This window comes from Coregonus lavaretus (assembly GCF_964263955.1).
Source record: "Coregonus lavaretus genome assembly, contig: HAP1_SCAFFOLD_5211, whole genome shotgun sequence".
NCBI lineage: Eukaryota > Metazoa > Chordata > Actinopteri > Salmoniformes > Salmonidae > Coregonus > Coregonus lavaretus.
In genome coordinates, this window is record NW_028158372.1 from 7,501 (window position 1) to 30,131 (window position 22,631).

A 22,631-nucleotide genomic window follows, 5' to 3' on the forward strand; every position below is an offset into this window, starting at 1 on the left:
CACATAAAGGCATACATATTGTACACACACAATCACACACGCACAATTATAGAAGTTTCTGCAAATCAGGTCAAATCAGGTCCCTGTATGAGTCAATACCATGTCACAGTGAATAGCGATGTCATACATGGTTAAAGTGTATCTCACACGTGGCCACTGTCACCCAGGTGGGTGCTTCACAATGGGCATTCAATTAGGATAGTTTCCACCTGGTTAAAACACTATGCACTAAATCCAACCAGTCACCTCATGTGGGACTTGATGTCCAGCAGCTCCAAGGCGGTGACACGGGGTTCCCCGGCCACGTTCTGCAGGATCTTGAGGCGCGGGCCGCAGTGCTTGTAGAACTCTGTGCAGATGTTCAGGAGGGACTCCCTGGGCCGGCGGAACTCCTCGCGGGCGATGCGCTCGTCCAGCTCCTCGCGGGGCATCCCCTGGCCCTCCTCCAACAGGTGAAGGTTGTCCCTGATGCCGGACACAAGGCGACTGACATTGACACCAAGCAACACGAGTACACGACACAAACAAGCATCCATGAAACATGATCATTTATACCAATTGTGGTATAAACAGATGGGACATCTTCTATTGTCTTTGAGTGAATTGATATCACTACAGCAAAACAGCATCCAGGAACATCAACAACACTACATTTATGTCTTTCAGTTATTAAGAAAATTAGGAAAAGTAATAAAACAACAATATGTTCATAACAACTACCACATGGTACAGTGTCTTTAAGAGACTTAAATGAAGGTGAAATAAGTCATGGACTTTACACCTGCCGGACTGTGTCCAAAATGGCACCCTAATGGACCATGCCTACAGTAGGCTACTCCACACCTGGTGTTGGGTCCTCCAGACATGGCGTGGTTGGCAGTCGTTGCCCCTTTGTGTCCCTGGTCACAGCGACTCAACTGGGGGGCAGTCATAGGCCTGAGAGGGGTGGGAGGGGAGGGGAGATGGAGGGGAGGAGAGATGGAGGGGAGGGGAGATGGAGGGGAGGGGAGATGGAGGGGAGGGGAGATGGGGGGGAGGAGAGATGGAGGAGAGGAGAGATGGAGGGGAGGGGAGATGGAGGGGAGGGGAGATGGAGGGGAGGGGAGATGGAGGGGAGGAGAGATGGAGGGGAGGAGAGATGGAGGGGAGGGGAGATGGAGGGGAGGGGAGATGGAGGGGAGGAGAGATGGAGGGGAGGGGAGATGGAGGGGAGGGGAGATGGAGGGGAGGAGAGATGGAGGGGAGGGGAGATGGAGGGGAGGGGAGATGGAGGGGAGGGGAGATGGAGGGGAGGGGAGATGGAGGGGAGGAGAGATGGAGGAGAAAAATGACAAATATCACTTTCAATTAGGGCTGGAACACATGATGGGCCATATCTGCTTATCAGATGCATAGCTTGTGCTTGTATGTATGTGTGTGTGTGTGTGTGTGTGTGTGTGTGTGTGTGTGTGTGTGTGTGTGTATGTATGTGTGTGTGCGTGTGTGTGTCTGACCGTGTGAGGGTCTCTGAGCTGTAGAGCAGGGCTTGCAGGGAGGTGGCCAGGGCGGCGATGGCGGCGATCTCGTCCCGCGCTGCCGAGGCTGACTCCATGGTCATGGTGTTGCTCTTCAGCTTCTGGAGAAAACACGGCACCAGGGCCTCCAGCACCATCAGCATCTGTAGACTGATACAGTGCACACACACAACGCATAAACACATACACACACACACACGCAGGCATGAAAACACACACAGAAGAAGATAGGAGAGGGTGTTAACATATACTAAGCCTACTGTACAATGTTGCTATATTGGGCTGGTGGTGAGTGATGTGAAGTGAAGCCACACCTCCTGAAAGACTCTGGGGCGTAGGCCACTACCGTCACACACAGCTTGATGGACTCACTGATGGAGAAGGCCAGGTCCTCACTACCATAGCAGAAGTCTGAAACAGATAGAACCAATTGAATTCATGCTGAAGCACTTTCAGGCCTTAAGATATGCTGTAGGAAGAACATTACCATTATCAGTCAAGTTCTATTGTTGACTATAACTAGGAGAAACTCCAGGCCTTAGTAAGAGTCTATAACTAGGAGAAACCTAACAAGGAGAAACTCCAGGCCTTAGTAAGAGTCTATAACTAGGAGAAACCTAACAAGGAGAAACTCCAGGCCTTAGTAAGAGTCTATAACTAGAGAAACCTGACAAGGAGAAACTCCAGGCCTTAGTAAGAGTCTATAACTAGGAGAAACCTGACAAGGAGAAACTCCAGGCCTTAGTAAGAGTCTATAACTAGGAGAAACCTAACAAGGAGAAACTCCAGGCCTTAGTAAGAGTCTATAACTAGGAGAATCCTGACAAGGAGAAACTCCAGGCCTGAGTCTATAACTAGGAGAAACCGAACAAGGAGAAACTCCAGGCCTTAGTAAGAGTCTATAACTAGGAGAATCCTGACAAGGAGAAACTCCAGGCCTGAGTCTATAACTAAGAGAAACCTGACAAGGAGAAACTCCAGGCCTTAGTAAGAGGCTATTAACTAGGAGAAACCTAACAAGGAGAAACTCCAGGCCTTAGTAAGAGTCTATAACTAGGAGAATCCTGACAAGGAGAAACTCCAGGCCTGAGTCTATAACTAGGAGAAACCGAACAAGGAGAAACTCCAGGCCTTAGTAAGAGTCTATAACTAGGAGAAACCTGACAAGGAGAAACTCCAGGCCTTAGTAAGAGTCTATAACTAGAAGAAACCTGACAATGAGAAACTCCAGGCCTTAGTAAGAGGCTATTAACTAGGAGAAACCTAACAAGGAGAAACTCCAGGCCTTAGTAAGAGTCTATAACTAGGAGAATCCGGACAAGGAGAAACTCCAGGCCTGAGTCTATAACTAGGAGAAACCTAACAAGGAGAAACTCCAGGCCTTAGTAGGAGTCTATAACTAGAAGAAACCTGACAAGGAGAAACTCCAGGCCTTAGTAAGAGTCTATAACTAGGAGAAACCTGACAAGGAGAAACTCCAGGCCTTAGTAAGAGTCTATAACTAGAAGAAACCTGACAAGGAGAAACTCCAGGCCTTAGTAAGAGTCTATAACTAGGAGAAACCTGACAAGGAGAAACTCCAGGCCTTAGTAAGAGTCTATAACTAGGAGAAACCTGACAAGGAGAAACTCCAGGCCTTAGTAAGAGTCTATAACTAGAAGAAACCTGACAAGGAGAAACTCCAGGCCTTAGTAAGAGTCTATAACTAGGAGAAACCTGACAAGGAGAAACTCCAGGCCTTAGTAAGAGTCTATAACTAGAAGAAACCTGACAAGGAGAAACTCCAGGCCTTAGTAAGAGTCTATAACTAGGAGAATCCTGACAAGGAGAAACTCCAGGCCTGAGTCTATAACTAAGAGAAACCTGACAAGGAGAAACTCCAGGCCTTAGTAAGAGGCTATTAACTAGGAGAAACCTAACAAGGAGAAACTCCAGGCCTTAGTAAGAGTCTATAACTAGGAGAATCCTGACAAGGAGAAACTCCAGGCCTGAGTCTATAACTAGGAGAAACCGAACAAGGAGAAACTCCAGGCCTTAGTAAGAGTCTATAACTAGGAGAAACCTGACAAGGAGAAACTCCAGGCCTTAGTAAGAGTCTATAACTAGAAGAAACCTGACAAGGAGAAACTCCAGGCCTTAGTAAGAGGCTATTAACTAGGAGAAACCTAACAAGGAGAAACTCCAGGCCTTAGTAAGAGTCTATAACTAGGAGAATCCGGACAAGGAGAAACTCCAGGCCTGAGTCTATAACTAGGAGAAACCTAACAAGGAGAAACTCCAGGCCTTAGTAGGAGTCTATAACTAGAAGAAACCTGACAAGGAGAAACTCCAGGCCTTAGTAAGAGTCTATAACTAGGAGAAACCTGACAAGGAGAAACTCCAGGCCTTAGTAAGAGTCTATAACTAGAAGAAACCTGACAAGGAGAAACTCCAGGCCTTAGTAAGAGTCTATAACTAGGAGAAACCTGACAAGGAGAAACTCCAGGCCTTAGTAAGAGTCTATAACTAGAAGAAACCTGACAAGGAGAAACTCCAGGCCTTAGTAAGAGTCTATAACTAGGAGAAACCTGACAAGGAGAAACTCCAGGCCTTAGTAAGAGTCTATAACTAGAAGAAACCTGACAAGGAGAAACTCCAGGCCTTAGTAAGAGTCTATAACTAGGAGAAACCTGACAAGGAGAAACTCCAGGCCTTAGTAAGAGTCTATAACTAGAGAAACCTGACAAGGAGAAACTCCAGGCCTTAGTTAGAGGCTATTAACTAGGGCCCTAAGTTTTTATTTTCTCCTGATCAGCTCACACTGTCATAACCAAAAACATTGGGCCACGCCAGCAAAACTATGTGGGCTGGTCACAAGTAGCACAGTATAGGGAGTGTGATCCTCTGTAGCTCAGTTAGTAGAGCATGGTGCTTGCAGTGCCAGGATGGTGGGTTCGATTCCCGGGGCCATCTGTACGTACAATGTATGCTTGCATGACTGTAAGTCACTTTGGATAGAAGCGTCTGATAAATGGCATACAGGATATTGAATAGAGTGCCATTTCGGATACAACCTCTAATGATCTAATACCCCTGAGGGATGGGACCCAGGGGGGTTGAGGTGGTGGTGTTTACCCAGGGATCGTAGGGGTTTCTCAGCCTTAACCAGCTCCAGGGCATCCAGGGTATCACGTGTCTCTCCCTCCAGAGAGACCAGCAGGTCAAACAGGCACTGAGCAGACACCCCCTTAGACAGGCCTGTGCTGGTGCACGTCTGGGAGGGAGACACAGTCACATGGTCAGACAACACACGCAGATGCAGATAGGCTTATCATGTAAAGGGGATACCTAGTCAGCTGCACAACTGAATGCATTCAACCGAAATGTGTCTTCTGCATTTAACCCAAGCCCTCTGAATCAGAGAGATGCACACACACTTACTGTGAACTCCAGCAGTGGGGCCACGCTGGCAAACAGCTGGAGGATGAAGGGTTTACGGTGCAGGATGTAGAACTGTCTGCAGCAGAACTCTATCCCCTGTCTCAGCAGTGGGTTACTCTCATAGTCAGCATAGGCCTGTAACACATTACAGTGGGTTACTTTCATAGTCACCATAGGCCTACAACACATTACAGTGGGTTACTCTCATAGTCACCATAGGCCTACAACGCATTACAGTGGGTTACTCTCATAGTCACCATAGGCCTACAACACATTACAGTGGGTTACTCTCATAGTCACCATAGGCCTACAACACATTACAGTGGGTTACTCTCATAGTCACCATAGGCCTACAACACATTACAGTGGGTTACTCTCATAGTCACCATAGGCCTACAACACATTACAGTTGGTTACTCTCATAGTCACCATAGGCCTACAACTCATTACAGTGGGTTACTTTCAGTCACCATAGGCCTACAACACATTACAGTGGGTTACTCTCATAGTCACCATAGGCCTACAACACATTACAGTGGGTTACTCTCATAGTCACCATAGGCCTACAACACATTACAGTGGGTTACTCTCATAGTCACCATAGGCCTACAACACATTACAGGGAGAAATCATACGAACTTGTAAGAAGGCATTGTCATATTGTAACACCATGTGTAGGCACAATTCAGAATGAATTTTGGGATTTGGGCTGCATTTTCTGTGGCCTCCTAAAGCTGGGTTGAAGCAGCATCTTGGCATCAGTCCTCCGGTTCAAATACATGAGCGTTTAAGTATTTGTATTTTAAATACTTATTTACTGTATTTAAGTATTTTCAAATAATGTGGCCGAATCAACTACTTCTATTTGAAGTATTCAAATAATTTTCTATAAATACTATTTTAAACTATTTTAAAGTACTTGTTTCCAAATACATTTCAAATACTCCTAGGACCAAACAGACCAGGGTTCAAATGCATGAAGTATTTCAATATTTGTATTTGAAAATACACCCGTCTGTGTATTTCAGTATTTTCAACTAAACCTACATGCCAATACTTTCCAAAAGTATTTCCAAATACAGTTGAAGTCGGAAGTTTACATACAAGTTAGCCAAATACATTTAAACTCAGTTTTTCACAATTCCTGACATTTAATCCTAGTAAAAATTCCCTGTTTTAGGTCAGTTAGGATCCCCACTTTATTTTAAGAATGTGAAATGTCAGAATAATAGTAGAGAGAATAATTTATTTCAGCTTTTATTTCTTTCATCACATTCCCAGTGGGTCAGAAGTTTACATATACTCAATTAGTATTTGGTAGCATTGCCTTTAAATTATTTAACTTGGGTCAAACATTTTGGGTAGCCTACCACAAGCTTCCCACAATAAGTTGGGTGAAATTTGGCCCGTTCCTCCTGACAGAGCTGGTGTAACTGAGTCAGGTTTGTAGGCCTCCTTGCTCGCACACACTTTTTCAGTTCTGCCCACACATTTTCTATAGGATTGAGGTCAGGGCTTTGTGATGGCCACTCCAATACCTTGACTTTGTTGTCCTTAAGCCATTTTGCCACAACTTTGGAAGTATGCTTGGGGTCATTGTTCATTTGGAAGACCCATTTGCAACCAAGCTTCAACTTCCTGACTGATGTCTTGAGATGTTGCTTCAATATATCCACATAATTTTCCTTCCTCATGATGCCATCTATTTTGTGAAGTGCACCAGTCCCTCCTGCAGCAAAGCACCCCCACAGCATGATGCTGCAACACCTGTGCGTCACGGATGGGATGGTGTTCTTTGCCTTGCAATCCCCCCCCCCCCCCCCCTTTTCCTCCAAACATAATGATGGTCTTTAATGCCAAACAGTTCTATTTCTGTTTCTTCAGACCAGAGGACATTTCTCCAAAAAGTACGATCTTTGTCCCCATGTGCAGTTGCAAACCGTAGTTTGGCATTTTTATGGCGGTTTTGGAGCAGTGGCTTCTTCCTTGTTGAGTGGCCTTTCAGGTTATGTCGATATAGGACTAATTTTACTGTGGAGATATATACTTTTGTACCTGTTTCCTCCAGCATCTTCACAAGGTCCTTTGCTGTTGTTCTGGGATTGATTTGCACTTTTCGCACCAAATACGTTCATCTCCAGGAGACAGAACACGTCTCCTTCCTGAGCGGTATGACGGCTGCGTGGTCCCATGGTGTTTATACTTGCGTACTATTGTTTGTACAGATGAACGCAGTACCTTCAGGTGTTTGGAAATTGCTCCCAAGGATGTACCAGACTTGTGGAGGTCTACAATTTTTCCTCTGAGGTCTTGGCTGATTTCTTTTGATTTTCCCATGATGTCAAGCAAAGAGGCACTGAGTTTGAAGGTAGGCCTTGAAATACATCCACAGGTACACCTCCAATTGACTCAAATTATGTCAATTAGCCTATCAGAAGCTTCTAAAGCCATGACATCATTTTCTGGAATTTTCCAAGCTGTTTAAAGGCACAGTCAACTTAGTGTAAACTTAGTGTAAACTTCTGACCCACTGGAATTGTGATACAGTGAATTATAAGTGAAATAATCTGTCTGTAAACAATTGTTGGAAAAATTACTTGTGTCATGCACAAAGTAGATGTCCTAACTGACTTGCCAAAACTATAGTTTGTTAACAAGACATTTGTGGAGTGGTTGAAAAACGAGTTTTAATGACTCCAACCTAAGTGTATGTAAACTTCTGACTTCAACTGTATATACACACACACACACACACACACAGAGCGACAGACAGAGAAAGAGCAGAAATGCCCTTCACAGTGCTTCATTAACATGAACACTTCTGACATCAACTGTACATTCCAATATTCAATATCCATATTTTGTAATTGACAGACCGGTGAAAAGAAAAGCTCGACCACTTCTCATTGAGCATGAGCTGTCATTTCAGCAACCATTCCCAATCACATTTAGGATGCAGGCGCTCTCTATGGATATATTTTTTATTTTATCAATTAGTTAGTGCATTTTGTGCAGTTATCTAGCTTCTGAATTTTGCTGCATCAGGATATTTCTGTCATTCTTTCGTCTTCTCCCGTCTGTGGAAACAAATGGAATAATCTATTACACCATCCAAGTCGACATCCATTCCTATTAACATCCTTGTATTCTGTCTTCAATCAATCTCTAAGAAAGTGACGGTTTCACGTCAAACAAATTTGTAAAAAATGATGTACCAGATCTGGGGGTCTCTCTCAGCAGCTAAACTACCAGTTAACAGCAACACTAACATTCATTTCCAATCTTTTCTTGTGATTGAGTCTATCATACAATTATAAACTGGTATAGTTTAATGCAGGACTAAACATTTCCCATGCACGTTCTCTATGGGTTCCCACCGAAGAAAACAGATTATTAACCTAGTTAATATATCTCTGTGAATGTTCCCTTAAAACCCATTTTGGCTAGGCCTAGGAATATTTATAAGCAATTACCTCTTTATACATTTTGTTCATCGATCTCGTGCGAAAGAAAACATAGTGTGAGGACAGACGCTGGGAGATGTGAAGCAAGTACAGGGAGTGAATATTTAATGGAAAAAACAGACAGGAACAAAACACGGACCGCGTCTGGACAGGGGAAACGAAACAACATCAATGCTGACACGGGGATCAAACAGAGGAACAGACAGATATAGGGGAGGTAATGAACAAAGGGAAGGAGTCCAGGTCAGTCCAATGAGCGCTGATGCGCGTAACGATGGTGACAGGTGTGCGTAATGATGGGCAGCCTGGCGCCCTCGAGCGCCAGGGAGGGGGAGCGGGAGCAGGCGTGACACATAGACCCCAATGAACTGTCATTGACAGTTGAAAGTTCTGTCCTTTCAGCACCAATATGAGTCACATTGAGAACCCAGGCATTCATTATGAGTTATTTGAAATTATTTTACCAGGAAACGAATCTAAAACTGAATACGTGAAGAAACGTGCATATGATCGATTGTTTATTGGTTTTCACTTATAAACAAACACAAAAACAAGAGACCAAATATTTGACTCAAATGAAGGACCCTTTCGATGTCAATGGTCGACGGGCGCAGTGTGACTAATGGTTGGGGTTAGGATTTAGGGAGGCTAAATGTATTTTAGCAGGTGGATGAAGTAGCACCATGAAACTGCTCTAAGATCAGTTCAGCATTTTCAGCCTCTAATGGAGAACATCAACCTGCTGGACCTGTAAACGGATCCTAGATCTGTACTACCCACCTGCAACATTGTGGGGAGGAGCCACTGGTATCCACTCAGGGAGAACAGGTGGTTGAAGTGGACGGCCGTATTAATGGCAGTAGCCGTGTATTGCCTGAGGAGGGCGCTGTCCTCGGGGTGTAGCAGCAGGGCGCCGTTGAACACGTTCAGGAAGAGCATGATCTCATCCCCCCACGGGTACTCACTGGGCATGCCCAGAAACATCTCTTCTAGTAGTTTGATCCACAGTACTTTGTGGAGAGTGTCCAGGCCGAAGAGCTCCTTGCCTGGGGAGAGGAGGGCACAATATGTGGCTAACTCAGTCCCTTTGCACTGAATACTTTTTGAAACATCTAGCGTTTATGCTTTCCAAGTGTTTGTAGACTTTTGTTTTGTGATCTGTGTTGTCTACTTTGAAGATGCACCACAGATATACAATGTAGTACAGTACTTTACTGCATTACATCTTCATTTTAAAATGCAACTAATCTCCAGGGTTGGGGTCAATTCCATTTCAATTCCAGTCAATTCAGAAAGTAAACCAAATTCCAATTCCAATTCCAAGTTGTCGTCATTGAAAAGCATTGAAGAGAATTGGAATTGGAATTTCGATGTACTTCCTGAATTGACCGGAATTCAAATGGAATTGCCCCCAACCCTGATAATCTCTCTTTATTGTCTTGTTTGTTCATTCAGGTACCATTCAAGATAGCGTCCACTCCAGTCTTACCCTGTGGCTCGCTGAAGAGAGAGAACTCTCCGTCAATGGCCGTGCGGGGGAAGGAGGGCAGGCGGAGCAGGTCCTCTTGGAGCATGGACACATGGGACTGTTTGTGGATGGCTGGCATGTTCTGGGTTAGGGAGATAAGGAATAGAACACGGCCCACCTCCTCCAGCTTACGGGAAAACACCTGGGGAGAGAGGGAGGGAGGGGAGAGATGGAATGAGGGAGAGAGGGAGAGGGAGAGAGGGAGGGGAGGGAGGGAGAGAGAGGGGAGGAGGGGAGGGGAGGGGAGAGAGGGGAGGGGAGGGGAGGGGAGAGAGGAGGGAGAGAGGGGAGGAGAGAGGGGAGGGAGAGAGGGAGAGAGGGAGAGAGGGGAGGGGAGGGGAGAGAGGGAGAGAGGGGAGGGGAGGGGAGGGGAGAGAGAGGGGGGAGGGGAGGGGAGAGAGAGGGAGAGAGGGGGGGAGAGAGAGGGAGAGAGGGGAGGGGAGAGAGAGGGAGAGAGGGGAGAGAGAGGGAGAGAGGGAGAGAGGGGAGGGGGGGAGAGAGGGGGAGGGGGGGGGAGAGAGAGGGGGAGGGGGGAGGGGGGGGAGCGGGGAGGGAGAGAGAGAGCGATAGGAGGGGGAGACACTGAGTATGCACAAGAGGCTGAGACAGGCACCAGTAAAGATATGGACAGACAAACAGAAGGTTCTCTTGCTTGGTCACAGTTCTCAAACTGTTAAAGCCACAGTTGTGATATTTTCAGTCATTTATACTGTATGTCCTCTTTGGTGTAGTGCACACATTGCAAAGTGTGGCTTTAACTGTGAGTTTTGAACCTGAAACACAACGCACTACTAACACACACAATCACATGCTGTACCTGTTTCTGAATGAGTTCCTGTCCTTTCTCTGGCAGCATGTGGACCAGGTTGAGCTGGGGAGACACAGACCTCCTGAACGGATAGATATCCCTCACAAAGGTCTAAAGGAGAGACAGACAGACAGCACATTATGTAGTCGCTGACGGAGAATACACTCTCATGGTCATTCTAGACATCTACACATAATGTCACAGTTCATAACACTGCTTGAAAACGGATGGGAAGTCCAACCTTGGAATAGTGAATGAGGTTCCAGCGCTTGTCCATGAGGAAGTAGTGCGCAGACCGAGACTCAGGAATGTTGAAGAACTCCAGACACTCCTGTCAGGGAAGAGAAAGAGGTCAAAGCATTGGGGATGGCTTAAGTGTATCCCTAAGAAGGTTCATTCTGTCATGATCTGTAGAATGCAGATCAACTCTATAATGAGAACTTACCTTGAGCAAGGCTTCAAACTGAGTGTCCTCGTGTACAGGCAACTGGGTAGGAATATCACACTCATTCTGCCCATGTACTACAAGGGTCTTGGTTCCTACAAGGACATACATGATTTACTGTATTACCCACATGTAACAGTCAACATTATACTATGGGACACAGTCAAATGACAGGGCTCCCATGGGCATCCAGTGACCTTTACCTGGCATGGATGCAGTGACCAGCAGCTTGACCTCACACTGCTCCTTCTTCATGGTCTGTTTGAGGTCCTTGAAGAAGAGCCCCTCCACGTATCCCACCACCTCCCACAGGAAGGTCAGAGTGGCCGAGATGGCATCCATACCCCACTCACACGGGGTACGCACAAAGTACATAATCAGCCCCACCTGGGAGTGAGGGAGGGCGGAGGGGGGGGAGAGAGACAGACAGACAGACAAACAGGCAAATGGGGTACAGACAGAAAGAGAGACAGAGACACAGAAAGAGAGACAGAGAGACACAGACAGACAGACAGACAGACAGACACACAGAGAGAGAGAGAGAGAGAGAGAGAGAGAGAGAGAGAGAGAGAGAGAGAGAGAGAGAGAGAGAGAGAGAGAGAGAGAGAGAGAGAGAGAGAGAGAGAGAGAGACAGAGAGAGAGACAGAGAGAGAGAGAGAGAGAGAGAGAGACAGACAGACAGACAGACAGACAGACAGACAGACAGACAGACAGACAGACAGACAGACAGACAGACAGACAGACAGACAGACAGACAGACAGACAGACAGAGAGAGAGAGAGAGAGAGAAGTAGAGGGGGAAGAGAGAGATCTTCATTAATCTTGTCATCAGATTGATCAAAACTGCTACTGTCTGATAAACATTGACTGATGTCTTGTCTCACCAGGTAGTTGAAGAGGATGTGAGAGGTCTGGGCCGGGAGGTCACCGATGTTCATCAACAGCTTCCTCAGCATGTACATCAGCTCATCCTGATACACATAGAAACGTGTCAATTCAAACTCAACGGAAAAACACATTAACAACATGAGGGGTTGTGTTCAATGGGGGAAAAAGCAGGTACGATCACGGTCATCCTTAAACAACCTTAAACCAATACATGAAGAAGGTGATACAAACCGAAACGTCTGTGTACAACTTTTCCCCTGCCTGCTGTAAAAAGCATGAAAAAAAAAACATGAAAAAAGAAAAAGGAACTTTTAGAGTTCTGTCTCATAAAACATTTTTGTGTCAGAACCACCCGTAATTTTTTGTATTCAGTATAGAGAAAATGTTTTGAAATGTTTTGAAACAGGGAGGTAGTCTACTAACAACAGATTTTGTCCATAACAACATTGATTTTTGTTTTCTGTTGCAAAGTGTTTTACAACATGTACCCTACTGAAGAGGGCCCAGCTGTGATCCAATCTGAAGGCAGGATTCTATTGGTCCTATCATATGAGACTGAAATTAGTATTTTGATGGACGAAGGCTCCTCTACCTGTCGATTGCTAACGGTCAGCTTCTCCAGGAAGTGCCTAAGCACCAGGGCGGGATCTTCGATCAGACAGTTCCACAGGATCTGCTGGGCCACTGCACTCACTGGAGGATCATGGGAAATGGGTCATAGAAGAAGGATCATGAGTTTTATCAGGACAGACTGAAACATTGCTTTTCTATTTTATTCAACAGCGTGTATTGTGTTGAAAGGCAATATGTGTTGTGTTACAGTGGATTCTAGAGTGGCCTTATGGGTATCTACGGAATGTATCTACAGGTTTCTGATCTCAGCCTGTACACAATGTATCTACAGGTTTCTGATCTCACCCTGTACACAATGTATCTACAAGTTACTGATCTCACCCTGTATAGAATGTATCTACAGGTTTCTGATCTCACCCAGTACACAATGTATCTACAGGTTTCTGATCTCACCCTGTACACAATGTATCTACAGGTTACTGATCTCACCCTGTACAGAATGTATCTACAGGTTTCTGATCTCACCCTGTACACAATGTATCTACAGGTTACTGATCTCACCCTGTACACAATGTATCTACAGGTTACTGATCTCACCCTGTACAGAATGTATCTACAGGTTTCTGATCTCACCCTGAACAGAATGTATCTACAGGTTTCTGATCTCACCCTGTACACAATGTATCTACAAGTTACTGATCTCACCCTGTATAGAATGTATCTACAGGTTTCTGATCTCACCCAGTACACAATGTATCTACAGGTTTCTGATCTCACCCAGTACACAATGTATCTACAGGTTACTGATCTCACCCTGTACAGAATGTATCTACAGGTTTCTGATCTCACCCTGAACACAATGTATCTACAGGTTTCTGATCTCACCCTGTACACAATGTATCTACAGGTTTCCGATCTCACCCTGTACACAATGTATCTACAGGTTTCCGATCTCACCCTGTACACAATGTATCTACAGGTTACTGATCTCACCCTGTACAGAATGTATCTACAGGTTTCTGATCTCACCCTGAACAGAATGTATCTACAGGTTTCTGATCTCACCCTGTACACAATGTATCTACAGGTTTCTGATCTCACCCTGTACACAATGTATCTACAGGTTTCTGATCTCACCCTGTACACAATGTATCTACAGGTTTCTGATCTCACCCTGTACAGAATGTATCTACAGGTTTCTGATCTCACCCTGTACAGAATGTATCTACAGGTTTCTGATCTCACCCTGTACGCAATGTATCTACAGGTTTCTGATCTCACCCTGTACACAATGTATCTACAGGTTTCTGATCTCACCCTGTACACAATGTATCTACAGGTTTCTGATCTCACCCTGTACAGAATGTATCTACAGGTTTCTGATCTCACCCTGTACACAATGTATCTACAGGTTTCTGATCTCACCCTGTACACAATGTATCTACAGGTTTCTGATCTCCCCCTGTGCACAATGTATCTACAGGTTTCTGATCTCACCCTGTACAGAATGTATCTACAGGTTTCTGATCTCACCCTGTACACAATGTATCTACAGGTTTCTGATCTCACCCTGTACACAATGTATCTACAGGTTACTGATCTCACCCTGTACACAATGTATCTACAGGTTTCTGATCTCACCCTGTACACAATGTATCTACAGGTTTCTGATTTCACCCTGTACACAATGTATCTACAGGTTTCTGATCTCACCCTGTACACAATGTATCTACAGGTTACTGATCTCACCCTGTATACAATGTATCTACAGGTTACTGATCTCACCCTGTACACAATGTATCTACAGGTTACTGATCTCACCCTGTACAGAATGTATCTACAGGTTTCTGATCTCACCCTGTACACAATGTATCTACAGGTTACTGATCTCACCCTGTACAGAATGTATCTACAGGTTACTGATCTCAACCCTGTACAGAATGTATCTACAGGTTTCTGATCTCACCCTGTACAGAATGTATCTACAGGTTTCTGATCTCACCCTGTACACAATGTATCTACAGGTTACTGATCTCACCCTGTACAGAATGTATCTACAGGTTACTGATCTCACCCTGTACAGAATGTATCTACAGGTTACTGATCTCACCCTGTACAGAATGTATCTACAGGTTACTGATCTCACCCTGTACAGAATGTATCTACAGGTTACTGATCTCACCCTGTACAGAATGTATCTACAGGATACTGATCTCACCCTGTACACAATGTATCTACAGGTTTCTGATCTCACCCTGTACACAATGTATCTACAGGTTTCTGATCTCACCCTGTACACAATGTATCTACAGGTTTCTGATCTCACCCTGTACACAATGTATCTACAGGTTTCTGATCTCACCCTGTACACAAGGTATCTACAGGTTACTGATCTCACCCTGTACACAATGTATCTACAGGTTACTGATCTCACCCTGTACACAATGTATCTACAGGTTACTGATCTCACCCTGTACAGAATGTATCTACAGGTTTCTGATCTCACCCTGTACACAATGTATCTACAGGTTACTGATCTCACCTTGTACAGAATGTATCTACAGGTTACTGATCTCACCCTGTCCAGAATGTATCTACAGGTTTCTGATCTCACCCTGTACAGAATGTATCTACAGGTTTCTGATCTCACCCTGTACACAATGTATCTACAGGTTACTGATCTCACCCTGTACAGAATGTATCTACAGGTTACTGATCTCACCCTGTACAGAATGTATCTACAGGTTACTGATCTCACCCTGTACAGAATGTATCTACAGGTTACTGATCTCACCCTGTACAGAATGTATCTACAGGTTACTGATCTCACCCTGTACAGAATGTATCTACAGGTTACTGATCTCACCCTGTACACAATGTATCTACAGGTTACTGATCTCACCCTGTACACAATGTATCTACAGGTTACTGATCTCACCCTGTACAGAATGTATCTACAGGTTACTGATCTCACCCTGTACAGAATGTATCTACAGGTTACTGATCTCACCCTGTACAGAATGTATCTACAGGATACTGATCTCACCCTGTACACAATGTATCTACAGGTTACTGATCTCACCCTGTACACAATGTATCTACAGGTTACTGATCTCACCCTGAACAGAATGTATCTACAGGTTTCTGATCTCACCCTGTACAGAATGTATCTACAGGTTTCTGATCTCACCCTGTACAGAATGTATCTACAGGTTTCTGATCTCACCCTGTACAGAATGTATCTACAGGTTACTGATCTCACCCTGAACAGAATGTATCTACAGGTTACTGATCTCACCCTGAACAGAATTTATTCTATTCTCATCCTCTACCCCTCCCTCCCTCCCTCCCTCCCTCCCTCCCTCCCTCTAGTACAGTACATGACAGGTTGTGTTGCGCGATGCCACCCACCTGCCACGCCGTCCTCTCGCACCTCCCCATCCTCCATCAGGTGCACTATGGGTAAGACGGCAGCACAGATGCATGCTGGGAAGACGGCCTGGGGGGGCTGCAGCATGTGATGAGTGGGTGTGTGCTCCGTAGTGTTCTCCTCATCTAGTAGACAAGAACAACCCATGAGTCACTACCACCTTATTCTACTGCAGTTAGGAAGGTGAAGGTTACCATATGTACAAGCTCTGTCAAGGCATGATTTTATCATCTCGCTTTTATCAGATATTATTAGGTGAGGATTTTTTTTTTTCCATTCCTCACCATGTGACTTGAATCTGACCAGGATTAAAAATACAAAAAAACTGGCTGTTCCGATATCTACAGTATACTAACATGCCACTTAGAATGAAGCAATGTACTAGCCATGCATTCTATGTGGGATCCTAGTATGGACACTGGGACATGACCCCTACAAGCGAGTGGGCGGTGAGTGGTTGCCACGGTAACGCAGTCTTACCCTCGGTGCTGACCACGGAGCGGACTGACCACACGGAGCCGCGGCGGAAGGAGTAGTTCCTGTGAGAGTTACTAGAGGTGCAGGACGGAGTGACGGACATGCGGCGGGACGCCAGGTTGACCACTTCTTCTGCTGGCGGGGAGGAGAGGGTTCAGAGTCAGTCGCAACATGAAACTACCAGTGGCTGGCTGACTGACTGCATTATTCAAGGTGTATTACACCATTAGTCAAGGTGTATTGCAACTAAGCACTGTAGTTGTGGACTCGATGGTAGTGTTGTTATCTGGGGTGTAGGCAACAGTAGAGGTTCAGCTAACTTGTTGTTTTTGTCATTTTTGAAGAGGGGTGAAGCCCCCTCAGAAAACCTAAATACATAGGTTCTAGGTTTATTCTTGTTCAGTTCAGTTAGTGCTTCTCCAAAATACATCAGAATCAGTGGTTTCCTGAATGGGACAGGGGCTTTATCACTTGCATTAACACCTAAAATGAATAACAAATGAAAAAAGAGAGATGTCTCCAGCGCTCCATGTCCGTCCCACCCACCTTCCTCCTCCTGCTCGGGCGGGGGGCTGCAGGTGGGTTCGTAGCAGGCCTCCTGGGCCACGGGGATGGCTGTGATGATGCTGGCCTCGCGCCCAAGACGCCGCTTCTCCTCCTCCTGCTGCAGGTTCTTCAGGATGTGCTCGGCACGCTGGTGGGAGCGCGACACGGCCCGCGCCGAGAAGGATTTCTGTAAGAGGTGGTGTGTGTGTGTGTGTGTGTGTGTGTGTGTGCGTGTGTATGTGTGTGGAAAGGCGTGTGGGTGTGTGTGGAGGAGTGGAGTGCGCATGTGGGATAGGCGTGGGGTGAGGTGGTGTGTGTGTGTGTGTGTGTGTGTGTGTGTGTGTGTGTGTGTGCGTTGGCCGTGTGTATGGGGTGGGAGATATAACACATAGAGGCTCAGGGAAGGGGACTGTGGGATAGGTTCATTCTCAGGGGGTCCTGTATGTAGTACAATTACAATAATGGCGTCCGGTGAACATTTGGTAATGTCAACTATTTGTCTCTTCCTGACAGTTATATATGGATGACACATGCCGTTATATTCTCTGGATACGACTGGAAACATTGACAGATTAGGGTTGTAAAATACGGTAACTTTCCCAAATTGTAAATATCCGGAATCATGAGGGAAAAAGCCGGAATCCTGGGAATTTTGGGAAAGTTAACTAAATTTTGCAACCCTATATCAACTACACCATGCTCAGGTATCAATTATTTACTATTGTAAATAGTTGTCAGTGAAACGTACTATATGCAAACGTATTTTGACTCACAAGAGAATCCATCAGGAGAGTATATCCAGTGCAAAAGCTCATTTGAACATTCTTACCGGCACCAACAGAGATATTACAGTGGATGTTTGACAGAGTGACGTGAAAATGTTGACGTTTGAACAATTACAAAATGGCCGTCATTAGCCATGCATTGTATATCCATGCAAAATGACCAATGCATGCAGCTTTCCCAAAAGAAGGCCGGACATTACAGTACATAAAACGTGGAGTGGCTTGTATAAGATGCATGTATCCAGAATGGCCCGTATGAGGTCCCCTAGTATAGCACATCCCCCTAGGTCTTAATGTTTGGGGAGAGTCAGACAACCCAGCAGGCAAAACTGGTTGCAATGACGTCGTTATGACGTCTTTCAATGACGTCATGCATGGACCGGTTGTATACTGGTTGTATAATGGACATTGTGTTGAACTCTTATTTGCAACCAGAAAAATACATCTTTATCAGGTTATCTGACCAGATATCAATCAAAATATAACGTCTTTCTGAGGATGCATTCATTTCGTCATGAAAAATATGTTTTTACCTGGTTGTAACAGAGACCAGTTGGTTGTAATCTCGTTATCTGACGTCTTCTCAACCAGTTTACAATGAGAACATGACATTATTAAGACCCCATGTGCCAAACTTTTGCCCGCTGGGAATGGACAGATATCGCTCAGAATTTTGTCTCATTCAGTCATCAAAGATGAACTCAGTTTCCCATGATGCACCCAAACAAGCATCCGTACATAAATAACAACTTACTATGGAATAGACTGATTGAATAAATGTGGGGAACTAAAAACAAAGACAATTGATAGATAGATAAATAACAGACAGGACTATTGTACTCAAGACAGTACAATGACCAGTCTAGAGCTGATCTAGTATCAAATGACAAGTGATCTGAATACATCGTTTTGGGGTTTTCATGCTAGACAAAAAAAAAAGCATAGCAACACCAAGAAATGAAGCCAGAAAGTGTCATGGCCGACTATCAATTTAGTAGCATAATATTGTACTGTTTGTGAACTTTGTAAGGAGACTTGTGCTATCAGTCCTCTAAAGCTCATTTCTTGGTGCCATAGCGAACACAGGGAATAAATACACTGGTATAACAGTACAAAGTGTTACTATAACAGTTGTAGCATAATGGGCTTAGCATTAGTAAGGTCAGTAAAAAAGATGCAACTCCACATACCAATTCAATTAATAGTGTTATGTCCATGTAATTCAATATACCGTAATTTTCAGACTATAAGCCGCGCCTTTTTTCAAATTTTTCGACCCTGCGGCTTATATAACGGTGCGGCTAATCTATGGATTTTTACAGCTAACGGCCACTAGAAGACCTCCTAAATCTATGGATTTTAAAGGTTACAGTCCACCAACTTTAACTCTATGGGCTCTATGACCGGTCTGCGCCCCCCACCTTTAAGCGGCGGGCTCCAGCAGGAAAAGCTGGAGGCCGGTAAAGAGTGAGACAGGTAGCGCGCAAAAGTAAAAGTGGAACCGAGAGTGGTACGAGAGACAGAACGAGAGACAGAACGAGAGCAAGACAGACAGACATTACGAGAGCGAGACAGTTTGTCTCTTTCCCGACAATCCCCTCTGTGCACGAACCCTTACATATGGTAATTAAACATTAAAACACCTGCGGCTTATAGTCCAGTGCGGCTTATATATGTACGCATCATTCAATATCATTCAATTTAGCTGCTGCGGCTTATACTCCGGTGCGCCTTATAGTGCGGAAAATACGGTACATGCAAAATTAAAATGGCAGAAACTTTGGATTATAGTAAAAATTGGTCAACCACTAGGCTCATTGTAAATTCTTTAAGTAACTGCCGATTGGACAGTAACCCAGGCAGCAGGGGCGGGACTTACAGAGTTGTCCTCGTTGATTGGGTCTTGGACGCTGCCAGTGTTGGAGGGTACCCAGGGCGGGTCAAACATGGGCACACAGGGCATGCCCAGGATAGGTGAGGGCAGGGTGAAGTTGATGCTGGGCGGAGGGATCTAAAATATGGAGGATTATATAGAGGATTAGTTAATGAGCAAATGATTCAACAAAGCAAGAGACTTAGCAAGAGGCCTAAACTTTAGAGTCAAGATAATTTATGTAAATAATGAAAAGCCACAGGACTTAGAATAGAACCTTGGGGGACACCCGTTGTCAACTCCTCATTTTGACTAACAGTTGTTTTAGTAGAGGCTGCGGTTCTACTGTACCTTGAAGATCTGCTGGGCACCCTCCTCCATGCGTGGCCACACCTGGTAGCGGAAGCGCCACAGCGTGTAGAACTTGAACACCGAGTTGATGCGCTGGCTCACCTCAGCGTGCTGGAACTCAGCCATCATCATCTCCGTCACCGCGTCGGGCACCTTCACCGCACACAGCAAGAACATGGCAGCTGGGGAGGGGGGAGAGGAGGGGGGGTTAGAGAGAGAGGGGTAAAGGGAGGCAGGGTGAGAGAGAAGGGGGGATGGACAGAGATAGAGGGCGAAAGAGAGGGAGAAAGAGAGATATAGAGAGAGAGTAGAGAGACAGAAAGATGGTGGGACAAAAAAAGATACTACATTTTAAAATCTATTCCTATTCTAAAAAGTGAGCGCAGCTTCAGAGTTTGGAGTGGAGCCCAGAATATCTCACCAGAATAGACTTGGAATAACTTGTGGCTCTAGTCTACAGACATTAAAGGGGACTTTTTAGAACAGAAACCCTGCTATCCATGACAGTCACCCACAGTTCTCTGTAGTCACCTGCAGCGGCAGCCATATGCTCGTCCACACTCAGCAGGAGCTCCCAGGCTGCAGGCTGGACGTCTGCGTACATGTCCTCTGTCAGGATGGGCGCCGCCTTGATCAGCAGTGACAGAGGAGCCGGGGACAGGCTCATCACCTGAGGGGAGAGGTCACAGCACGCAAGGGTTAGCATTAGCATGCTAGTGGAGATCTGACAGCATTGCTAGTGTGGGCATATAGTTTGTATAGCATGCTAGGGACAGAGGGGGCAGGGACAGGCTCATCACCTGAAGGGAAAGGCCATAGACCACAGACAGCCAGGGTTAGCATTAGCATGCTAATGGAGATACCATTGCTGCTGTAGGCCTATAGCTTGTATTAGTATGATATTGCACGGTACTGCAATATATTTGAGTGGGCTGAGAGGGCCGCTAGCTAGTTAGCATGCTACTTCAGTAGTAGAGTTAGAGATTATGTGTTTGAGTGGGCAGAAGCGTGTGGGCGTGGGGTGAGGGCATCTTGGCATGTGGTTGGCATCTTGCTCTAGATAAACAAGCATGTGGCGACACAGTGGCATCTGTTGACACGCTGCTTCAGACAGGCTGACGGACGGACAGACAGGCTGACGGACAGACAGACAGACAGACAGGTTGACGGACAGACAGACAGACAGACAGACAGACAGGCTGACGACCAGACAGACAGACAAGCTGACGGACAGACAGACAGACAAGCTGACGGACAGACAGGCAGGCTGACGGACGGACAGACAAACAGACAGACGCTCTGGCACATGCTATGGCTATTAGGGCATGCGTTGGCATGAGGGCTGTAGGTGGGCACCTGGTTGCGGATATACTTGAGCATGCCCGTGTCCTTCTTGCCCTCTGTGTTGGAGTCTTTGGGGCGTCTCTTCATGGACGGGGTCCTCAGACATGACTTGTCTGAACACTGGAGACACAAAGAAAGGAAGACACTTTAGTTACAGTATCATCAAACCGCTCCACATCACATCACATCACATCACATCACTTCAATACATTTCAATCCACTCCACTTCACATCATTTCAATATATTTCAATCCACTCCACTTCACATCACTTCAATACATTTCAATCCACTCCACTCTGCACCCACCTCCTTGTTTTTCTTGGACCGGCTACTGATGTTCCCTGCACTGTCTTCTCTCAGGCTGTCCACTGTCTCCCCATAGAGCAGCTTGATGGCGCGCACCAGGCGGGCACAGGAGCGGCTGTGGTGCTGGTAGCAGCGTGGGTGGCAGAACTCCACGTGGGTACAGATGAAACTCTGCTGGTTGCACAGCAGAATCATGATCTACAGAGGAAGATAACAGAGGGAGCAACAGTTAGACTAGACAGGATGAATGGGGTTGATGAGGGAAATGCGCTAGCTTTATAGCATGTGTGGTCAGGTGAATGCATCGCACACACATGCTCTGTACAGTACACAAACGAGTATGCTAAGTTGAATGCACGCATATAGGTACGCACGTACAAGTACGCGCACACACACACACACACACACACACACGCGCAGCACCTACATGTAGCCAGGACATGTTACTGTGGTAGTTGTCCTCTGCGCCGCCTCCTGAACCCTCAGGCTCAATACTGGGTTCACTGGTGCTCCATGGACTTCCTGTGATGTCACACACACACACACAACGATACTGTATCAGTTTACTTCACAGACTCTCCTTGTGGAAATCCGTTATTTTGCGTCTCCCAAACAAACAAACATAGTTCATCATTGAGTTAACTACCCAAACGGGACAGATGACAATGAATGCTATACATTACATTTTGATATAGAGTTGTTGTCTACGTCTGAATGACAGGTGACTACTATGACTGAGTAGTAGGTCAATAGGGCTCCATAGGGCTCTGGACAAAAGTAGTGCACTATGTCGGGTATTGGGTGCCTACGTCTGTGTATGGGTGGCAGTAGAAGTTGTCATCAGATCTTATTCACCCACCTAATGGTCAAGGTTAGG

General features: G+C 45.6%; 1 protein-coding gene across 1 annotated transcript in view; it reads right to left on the reverse strand.

Annotated features, from left to right (window-relative positions):
• The window catches only part of LOC311124091 (protein unc-80 homolog), a gene marked incomplete at both ends in the record, with an annotated part of 41,372 nt that overhangs the window by 7,325 nt on the left and 11,416 nt on the right, over positions 1 to 22,631 (reverse strand). Inside the window, 23 exon segments of the mRNA XM_084198304.1 lie at positions 247 to 465; positions 844 to 936; positions 1,494 to 1,664; positions 1,829 to 1,925; positions 4,629 to 4,767; positions 4,935 to 5,069; positions 9,179 to 9,444; positions 9,888 to 10,068; positions 10,744 to 10,845; positions 10,976 to 11,065; positions 11,180 to 11,274; positions 11,383 to 11,566; positions 12,065 to 12,151; positions 12,661 to 12,761; positions 16,053 to 16,196; positions 16,552 to 16,683; positions 17,095 to 17,281; positions 19,759 to 19,890; positions 20,104 to 20,285; positions 20,635 to 20,773; positions 21,460 to 21,567; positions 21,755 to 21,952; positions 22,182 to 22,276. Of these exon segments, the coding sequence (XP_084054430.1) occupies positions 247 to 465; positions 844 to 936; positions 1,494 to 1,664; positions 1,829 to 1,925; positions 4,629 to 4,767; positions 4,935 to 5,069; positions 9,179 to 9,444; positions 9,888 to 10,068; positions 10,744 to 10,845; positions 10,976 to 11,065; positions 11,180 to 11,274; positions 11,383 to 11,566; positions 12,065 to 12,151; positions 12,661 to 12,761; positions 16,053 to 16,196; positions 16,552 to 16,683; positions 17,095 to 17,281; positions 19,759 to 19,890; positions 20,104 to 20,285; positions 20,635 to 20,773; positions 21,460 to 21,567; positions 21,755 to 21,952; positions 22,182 to 22,276 (3,277 nt within the window).